Raw genomic sequence first — 10,000 nt, forward strand, 5'->3', positions numbered from 1 at the left:
TAGATGTCTTCTCTCTTACACATCAAGATGTCTTAAGATCTCTCTTTAGATGTCTTCTCTCTTACACATCAAGATGTCTTAAGTTCTCTCTTTAGATGTCTTCTCTCTTACACATCAAGATGTCTTAAGTTCTCTCTTTAGATGTCTTCTCTCTTACACATCAAGATGTCTTAATATCTCTCTTTAGATGTCTTCTCTCTTACACATCAAGATGTCTTAAGATCTCTCTTTAGATGTCTTCTCTCTTACACATCAAGATGTCTTAAGATCTCTCTTTAGATGTCTTCTCTCTTACACATCAAGATGTCTTAAGATCTCTCTTTAGATGTCTTCTCTCTTACACATCAAGATGTCTTAAGATTTCTCTTTAGATGTCTTCTTTCTTACACATCAAGATGTCTTAAGATCTCTCTTTAGATGTCTTCTCTCTTACACATCAAGATGTCTTAAAATCTCTCTTTAGATGTCTTCTCTCTTACACATCAAGATGTCTTAAGGTCTCTCTTTAGATGTCTTCTCTCTTACACATCAAGATGTCTTAAGTTCTCTCTTTAGATGTCTTCTCTCTTACACATCAAGATGTCTTAAGTTCTCTCTTTAGATGTCTTATCTCTTACACATCAAGATGTCTTAAGGTCTCTCTTTAGATGTCTTCTCTCTTACACATCAAGATGTCTTAAGTTCTCTCTTTAGATGTCTTCTCTCTTACACATCAAGATGTCTTAATATCTCTCTTTAGATGTCTTCTCTCTTACACATCAAGATGTCTTAAGATCTCTCTTTAGATGTCTTCTCTCTTACACATCAAGATGTCTTAAGATTTCTCTTTAGATGTCTTCTTTCTTACACATCAAGATGTCTTAAGATCTCTCTTTAGATGTCTTCTCTCTTACACATCAAGATGTCTTAATATCTCTCTTTAGATGTCTTCTCTCATACACATCAAGATGTCTTAAGATCTCTCTTTAGATGTCTTCTCTCTTACACATCAAGATGTCTTAAGTTCTCTCTTTAGATGTCTTATCTCTTACACATCAAGATGTCTTAAGTTCTCTCTTTAGATGTCTTCTCTCTTACACATCAAGATGTCTTAAGGTCTCTCTTTAGATGTCTTCTCTCTTACACATCAAGATGTCTTAAGTTCTCTCTTTAGATGTCTTCTCTCTTACACATCAAGATGTCTTAAGATCTCTCTTTAGATGTCTTCTCTCTTACACATCAAGATGTCTTAAGATCTCTCTTTAGATGTCTTCTTTCTTACACATCAAGATGTCTTAAGATCTCTCTTTAGATGTCTTCTCTCTTACACATCAAGATGTCTTAAGATTTCTCTTTAGATGTCTTCTTTCTTACACATCAAGATGTCTTAAGATCTCTCTTTAGATGTCTTCTCTCTTACACATCAAGATGTCTTAAAATCTCTCTTTAGATGTCTTCTCTCTTACACATCAAGATGTCTTAAGGTCTCTCTTTAGATGTCTTCTCTCTTACACATCAAGATGTCTTAAGATCTCTCTTTAGATGTCTTCTCCCTTACACATCAAGATGTCTTAATATCTCTCTTTAGATGTCTTCTCTCTTACACATCAAGATGTCTTAAGTTCTCTCTTTAGACGTCTTCTCTCTTACACATCAAGATGTCTTAAGTTCTCTCTTTAGATGTCTTCTCTCATACACATCAAGATGTCTTAATATCTCTCTTTAGATGTCTTCTCTCTTACACATCAAGATGTCTTAATATCTCTCTTTAGATGTCTTCTCTCATACACATCAAGATGTCTTAAGATCTCTCTTTAGATGTCTTCTCTCTTACACATCAAGATGTCTTAAGATCTCTCTTTAGATGTCTTCTCTCTTACACATCAAGATGTCTTAAGATCTCTCTTTAGATGTATTCTCTCATACACATCAAGATGTCTTAAGATCTCTCTTTAGATGTCTTCTCTCTTACACATCAAGATGTCTTAATATCTCTCTTTAGATGTCTTCTCTCTTACACATCAAGATGTCTTAAATTCTCTCTTTAGATGTCTTCTTTCTTACACATCAAGATGTCTTAAATTCTCTCTTTAGATGTCTTCTGTCTTACACATTAAGATGTCTTAAATTCTCTCTTTAGATGTCTTCTCTCTTACACAACAAGATGTCTTAAGATCTCTCTATAGATGTCTTACGCAGCACTTATCATCGGTTTGTTGATAGTTTTATTCTCACTGATTAACAAAATCTTCATATTTAAAAGCAAAGACTTTGATTTTTGGTCTTCTTTCTTTTATTCACACAAAATCTTCACATAGAAAGACTTTATGGTCGATTTTTTAAAATGTAACATACCGACTTATCTTATCCACAACAGTACAAAGATATCAAATTAATCCGCCTCCATAACGTAGAATTGATACGGGTGACGATGAAGCTTATAACGGACTCCCGGTACCTGCAAATGGAGCACAGGAAGCGCAGCGGAATCGGAGGCGCGAGGCGAGCGGTTCGGCCATTACCAACGGAGTCGACAGCGATTCACGGCGACCTTGCAACCCGAGGGGAGTTTGTGGCTGAGATTGCGCGCAACTCTCATTTTCTTTCTCTCTCTGTTTGTCTTTCTCTTTCTCATGTTGTAATTCTTTTTTGCTTTCTGTTTGTTTGTGTTTTTTTTCTATCTGTCTCTCTCTGTCTGTATCTTTTAGTTTGTCTGTCTCTGTCTCTCTCTCTTTCTTTCTCTCTCACTGTTTCTCTCTGTCTCTCTGTCTCCTCTTTATATGCATATATATATACATACATACATATATATATATATATATATATATATATATATATATATATATATATGTGTGTGTGTGTGTGTGTGTGTGTGTGTGTGTGTGTGTGTGTGTGTGTGTGTGTGTGTGTGTACAGTTTACACACGCAGTTCTTCAAAATGAACCATCTCCCTCTTTTCGAAAACAGACATGGTATCCCTCGTCCCAAGAACAGCGCGAGGAGCCAGCCTTCCCGCCGAGTGTCTCCCTAATCTTCCCAGACATGAGGAAGTCACGAGAACCCAGACCCTGAGACGAAGGAGGCGCTGCCGGGGACTTCTTCCAAGATACTGGCGAAGGACACTGGGAACAGGGGCTAAGTTCGCCTGCATGTGATCATTATAGTTATGATGATGATGATAATGACAATGATTATGGTGATAGATATAATGGTAATGATAATGACAATGGTGATGATAACGATAATGATAATAGTTATAATGATAATGATAATGGTAATGATAATGATAATGGCAATCACAGTGATAATAATAATGACGTTCATAGTTATAATGTTAATGATCATGATAATGATAATACTAATAATACTGATGACAATCATTAAGCCAGTAATGATAATAACGATTATGATAATGACGATAATGATAATGATAATAATTATCATTATAATAAGGATCATAATAAAAATCATCAAAAAGGATAATGATAATATTATTGATAATGATAACAATAAAAATTAAAAGATAACAATAACTACTATAATGATAGTAATAAAAAATAATAATGATAATAATAATAATAATAATAATGATAATAATAATAATGATAATAATGATTCCTATTTTATCCAACTTCCTCTCCCCTTCTTTCTTACCTTATCCTCTCTCCCCTCCCCCTCATTCCTACTTTATCCACCCTCCCCTCACCTCCTCTTCGGTTCCTTCATTTCCGCTTTCCATCCTGTCTTCTCCTTCCTACCTTCCTTCTTCCGCCTTTCACGAATTCATTTAATCATTGTAACTTAAAAACTCGTATCGTGATCGAACTCAATGATAATGAAGATCAGTGATAATGGTAATAATAACAATAATAATGATGATGTGATGACAATATTAATATTAATAATAATAATAATAATAATGATAATAATAATGATGATAATAATAACAATAATAATAATAAAAATGAAAATGATGATAATAATGATAACAATCATGATATTGATAATAAAAATGATAACAGTAATAATAATAAACAGGTAAAAAGATATTGATAATTTCAATAGTAATGGTAATAATAACAATGATAATGATAACGATGGTAATCATGACAATGATAATAATAATAATAATGACAATGGTAGTTACAATAATCATGATAATAATAACGGCAACGATAATAATGATAATAACAATTACAATAATGACAATAAAGAATAGTAACAACGACTACAGAAACACTCGTAACTTCCAAGTGCTCGGTCTCTGGTTGCTACTCAGCGCGCTTGCAATGTGTCTTCTGGATGAGTATAGGTTTTAAATAAAAAAAATGGAACTGGGTTGCGGATAAAGAATGAGTCTGTCTTTTGTACATGTGTTGGTGTTTTTTTTATGATTCTGCATATTTTTTGAGCTCAGTGGATCATAAAAAACACTGACACACACATACGCAGAAGTGAAAGACAATCTTTTAGTCTCAAACAGTTCATATCAACTTTATTAACTATCGATCAAAGTATATTATCATCTATAGAGTTGTCTCTCGTTCTGACTGCAACATGATTTTCTTTGAATTTTCTTTTTTTTTTTCTTGACTCTCCTAAATTCCGCATCTTAATCCGCATCCACATTTTTATTGTCTCTTTTCCTTTGTTTTTATTTAACCACTTAAGAAGATATTCTTTACATCGTGTATCTATCACAGCATCTATTTCTCCTCCGGCCTTTCGTATCTCTTCTCCCGTTCGGATAGTCAAGACCTATACATAAATTAAGAATAAATAAATTCCAATTACAAAGCCATCCATCTTAACATCCATTTTCTCACGTGATCAGCGATGACTTAACTATCCATGATTGAGGAAATGCCCATGTCCTTGGATAAATGAGGGAGGGGGGTAGGAGGGGGGGGGAGGGAAGAGGTGGTCTAGAACAATACCGTTGTCGGCTTTTATAGAACCCTCTTTATCTCCCTCCGTTCCCCTCCCCTTCCTTCCTTATATAGCCTCCCTCCCCTTCCTTCCGATTTTATTCCCCCTCACCTACCCTTCCTCCTTTACGTTATCCATCCTCCTCTCCTATTTCTTCTTATCGTATCCACTCTTACATCTCCTTTCTTTATATTTTACTCTACCTCCCCTCCCCTTCCATCTTACCTTAACCTCTTTTCTCTCCCCCTCATTCCTACTTTATCCACCCTCCTCTCACTTCCTCTTCGGTTCCTTCCTTTCCGCCTCCCCTCCTGTCTTCCTTCTTCCGCCTTCCACGAATTCATCTAATTATTGTAAATTAGTGCCATTGATATCCTGCGGTTCTAACGATTCATTTTTTTCTTCTAATTGAAACACATTTTTGTTACACTCGCTTCTCCATCGCATTCTTTTTTTCTTTTATGCATGTGTTGTTCTTTTTTTGTTACACTCGCTTCTCCACCACATTTTTTCTTCTTCTACGTATTTGTTATTCTTTTTGTTACACGCACTTCTCTAACGCATATTCTTTTCTTCTTAACGACTCTAGCTAAAAATACCAATTCTAACGTCATATCCGCCACCATTTTGATTCCATTTCCCTCGCTCACTGGCTACGTCACGGCGCCAAAGAGAGCGCGGGAGAGGAGTGACGTCATAGAACAAAGAGACGAGAAAGATCGAGCGATTCTCCAAGACTAATATGAAGGAGGAAGCTTTAGATGAGGTGATGACGTCATTCGAGTCCTACCAAGTCAGAAACAAAGGAATTCCGAAAAGCGCAAAAAAGGGATGCTTAACAATGACGAAGACAAATAGAAGAAAAAAAAATATGAAAAGGGAAAATGTAAAAAAGTCCTTCCTTTAGATACAACGATCACGAAGATTGGACTGGAACTGAAGAAAGGAAATATCTGAAAAGAGAGAAAGAAAGAAGAGAAAAAAGATAAACAATGATTAAATAGGAAGTTAACCCGAACGCCCATGAAAAACGAGGAAAGGCATGAGGGATGAAGGATTAGCTGTAAGAAAACGGAAGAAGATAGGTACAAGAGAAAGAAGGAAAGAAGCCAAGAACGACACAATAAAAGCATAACAGTAAAGCAAAGGAGATGAAGGCGATGGGTTGTGTGGGTAGCCATGATGGCGTAGGGGGAGGGGGAGGGGTGTCCAAGGGAGGGGGGGGGGGATTCTAGGAGGGAAGGGGTGGGGGATCTAGAAGGGAGGGGGATAGGGTCCAAGAAGGGAGGGGGAGGGGGTATCGAAAAGAGGGGGGTAGGGGTCCTAGAAGGGAGGGGAGGGGGTATCTAAGGGAGAGGATAGGGGTCCCAGACGGGAGGAAGGAGGGAGCCCTAGTCGGAAGGGGGAGGGCATCCTAGAAGGGTGGGGCGGTGCACGGGGCGGATGGGCTGGGGTGGGGGAGAGGGGAGGGGGCTACGATACCGCTACCGAGAACGGGAAAGAAGTGTTTCCTATCCGGGGAGCCAGAGTTCGCCCCGGGGCCATGTTTACTATTTAAATTAGAACTGGGGTGAAGCGGCGGGGAGTCGCGGTCCTGGGGGAGGGCCAGGCGGGAGAAGAAGAACGGTAGTCATCACTGAAGGAGATGGAAGAGGGGGGGAAGGGGGATGGGGAGGGATGGGGGCAAGGGGAAGGGAAAGGGGGGGATGGGAAAGGATGGGGGGAAGGGGAAGGGGAAGGGGGATGGGGAGGAAGGGGGAAGGGGATGGGGTGGGATGGGGCAAGTGGAAGGGGGAAGGGGATGGGGTGGGATGGGGCAAGTGGAAGGGGGAAGGGGATGGGGTGGGATGGGGCAAGTGGAAGGGGGATGGGGAAGGATGGGGCTAAAGGGCAGGGGGATGGGGAAGGATGGGGCTAAAGGGTAGGGGGATGGGGAGGGATGTGGGGGGAGGGGAAGGGGGATGGGGCAAAGAGGTAGGAGGATGTGGAGGGATGGGGGGGAAGGGTAGAAGGATGGGGAGATATGGGGGGAAGGGAAAAGGGAAGGGGGATGGAGAGGGATGGGGGGAAGGGGAAGGGTGTGAGAGAGAGGGATGGGGGGAAGGGGAAGGGTGTGAGAGAGATGAATGGGGACGAGAGGGATGGAACGAGGAGGAAAAGAGGAGGGAAGAAGAGAGAGGGAAGTGGGAAGGTGGGGAGGAAAGAGAGGGGAGAGGAAAGATGTGAAAAGGGGAAGAGGGATAAGAAAGGGAGATGAAAGAAGGCGAGAAGAAAAGAGGGGAGAAAGAGAGGAGTGGGGAGTTACAGAAAAGATGGAGAGAAGGGAGGTGAGATGGAAAGAGGGGATTAGGGAAATGAGAGAGGAAGAGAGGAAAGGAAAGAATAAAAGAGGAAAGGACTGGAGAGGGGAAGAGAGGAAGGAGAAGTAAGAGATGGAGAGAGTAAGGAGGGAAAAAAGGGGAAGTGAAAAAAGAAAAGATTGAAATGGAAACGTGATAGAAGGAAAGAAGGGGAAGAGAGGAGAGGATTAAAAAAAGGGAGATAGGTGTGGAGAGGTAGAGGAAGAGAATAGAAAATAAAAAAGGGAGGAGAAGGAAGGAAGGGAAAAATACGAGCAAAGAAAGGAGAAAAGAGAAAGGGAAGAAGGGGAATGTGGAATAAGATGGAACAATAAGCAGGAAGAGAGATGGAGTGTAGCAATAAGGCAGATAGTGTCACACTTTTTTATATACCGTTGGTCCAGATAACATCAAAACTTCTCTTGCGGAAATTGCCATATATTCCATTCTTCCCATTTTCTAACCTAGTAATACTTTTGTATGATCAAATAATTCTTTTAAAATTCTTTCATATTTTCATTTTTTCAAACCTGTTTCTCTTTTACTTCTTCTATCATTCTTATTTCGATGATTTTCTTCATGTTTTTGTCGTTTGTTGTGATATTGTTTTCTTTATTTTGGTATAAAGGAATAACTCTTAAATGACCCTTTCATATTTTCCTTTTTAACATATTTCTCTTTTATTTCCTTTTTCGTTCTTATATCCATGTTTTTCTTCATATCTTTTATCTTTTCTTATGATTTTGTTTTCTTTGATTCTGATTTTGAAATAACTGTATTGTTTCTCTATCATACGTCTTTCACTTCTCTCGTTTGTTTTCTATTTCATTTTTAGTCCTGTTTTCATTCCTCTTTGATAATCTTCCGTTTCATGATTTGTTTTTGTTTTTGTATATTGTTTACTTGTTTATCTTCCTTGTCTATCGCTTTTCTTTGTATCTATTTCTTTTTATCTGTATCTATCTTTGCCTCTCTTTACTTTCTTTATATCTCGGCTCTTCCTATCCTTTCTTTCGTCTTTTCTTTCTATCAACAAACTACCTTACTAACTTCCCCCCCACCACCAATCTTGAGTTTCTTATTCCTCCTAATCCTCTTCCCTGAAACCCCCACCCCACCCCCACCCCAGCATATCTCCTCTCCCAACCTCCTACTCCTGAAACTCCAAACATTCGTCTCTGCTCTTTCGTTCCTCCTCCTTCCCTCCCCATCGCGATACACGCCTCAGACAACGCGACGGCCGTTCGTGTCGAGTCAGCGAATTTCAAAAAGCATTGATACCGAAAGGCTGGAGACAGAGCGACGTGGAAAAGTCTGGGAAAGGCCTATGTCCAACAACGGATTTAGATAAAGAGACTGAAAGAATAGAGTAGAAAGAGTTCCACCTCTTCCCCATACCAACACTCGTCTTTCTCTGCTCAGCCTTCGAAACTCCGTCTTTCCTCTCTTTTCTCTCTCTCTCTCTCTTCCACCCCTATCCGTCTTCTCCCTCTTCCCCCTCCCTGTCCATCTTTCTCCTCTCAACTCTTCTCTTCTCCGAACCCCAAACCCTCCATCTTTTCTCTATTCTCTCTCTTTCCCACCCCTATCCGTTTCTTCCCTTTTCCCCCTTCCTACCCATCTCTCTGCTCTCAACTCTTCTCTTCTCCGATCTCCCAGTCCTCCATCTCTCCTCTTTTCTCTTTACCTCCTCTTCCTCTATCTATTCTCCCTCCTCTCAATCCCTCTCTCCTCCGAACCAACAACTATCCATTATTACTATATTCCTTCGCTCTCCCCTCCTTCTCTATCTCCCTTTCCCGCTCTCACTATCCATTTCTCCCCTCTCCCCCTCCCTCTATCCATTTCTCCACTCTTCCCCTCCCTCTATCCATTTCTCCCCTCTCCCCCACCCTCTATCCATTTCTCCCCTCTCAGCCCTTCTCTCCTCCGGACCCCTAACCCTCCTCCCCCTCCTATTCATATTACTATTCCTCCTCCTTCTCCTTCACCTCCTCCTTCCCCTTCCCCTCCTCCCCTCCCCCCTCATCCTGCTTCCCCTTTTTCCTCCTCCTCTCCCTCCTCCATCTCTCCTCTCTACACCCCCCCATTTCCCTTGCCCCCTCCCCCTCCCTATCCATCTCTCAGAGGTCTCGCCGCGTCGAGGTTCTGGGGTGGGGTGTGTGTGTGGGCGCAGGTCGAGGCGTGCAGTGTGTTCTGGGCCGCCAAGACCAACGCATCCGCACTCTCCCTTTCACGGCCACGGTCATCGCACGGGCCTCGACGCGGCTCCTCGTTCGTTCGGGAGGGAGTATATGTAGAGAGATCTTCTTTATCTTACGGTCGCTCTTTTAGGTCTTCTTTGGCGTCTATTGTAGTCCGCGAGGAGGATCTTATACGTTTTTGTTTATGAGGACGGTTTACATCAAGCTTGTTCAGTGTGTTTGTTTTCTGGGGTCGTTTAAGGAGCGTTGAAATCACCGAAGTTCTCCTGAAGTCTGTGATCGGCAATAGAAACAACGACACCTTCTGACACTGAAGTTTCAGAATCTTCGACGTCAACTACGGCCAGAATCGTCGTAGTTCTGAACCCAGAATCCTGCAGGAACTAAGAGGGACGTCGATGACCTGACCGACGCGTTGACAGGATGGTCGGGGTGAAGGTGGTCCTCCTGGCGCTGGTCGTCGGTACTGTGACAGGTGAGTACAGGTGTTCTATCAACCCGGAAGACTATTAGTACTGTAAACGTCTTCTTTGTTTTGATTCAGAGGAA

General features: G+C 41.0%; 1 protein-coding gene across 1 annotated transcript in view; it reads left to right on the forward strand.

The window, feature by feature from the left end:
• The first annotated feature begins 9,426 nt into the window (after nucleotides 1-9,426).
• LOC113815415 (serine-rich adhesin for platelets) overlaps nucleotides 9,427-10,000 on the forward strand; it is a 58,369-nt gene continuing 57,795 nt past the window's right edge. The window contains exon 1 of the mRNA XM_070132955.1: nucleotides 9,427-9,926. Coding sequence (XP_069989056.1) covers nucleotides 9,875-9,926 — 52 coding nt within the window. The 5' untranslated portion in view covers nucleotides 9,427-9,874. The remainder of the gene's footprint in view (nucleotides 9,927-10,000) is intronic.

This window comes from Penaeus vannamei, chromosome 18 (genome assembly GCF_042767895.1).
Source record: "Penaeus vannamei isolate JL-2024 chromosome 18, ASM4276789v1, whole genome shotgun sequence".
Classification (NCBI taxonomy): Eukaryota; Metazoa; Arthropoda; class Malacostraca; order Decapoda; family Penaeidae; genus Penaeus; species Penaeus vannamei.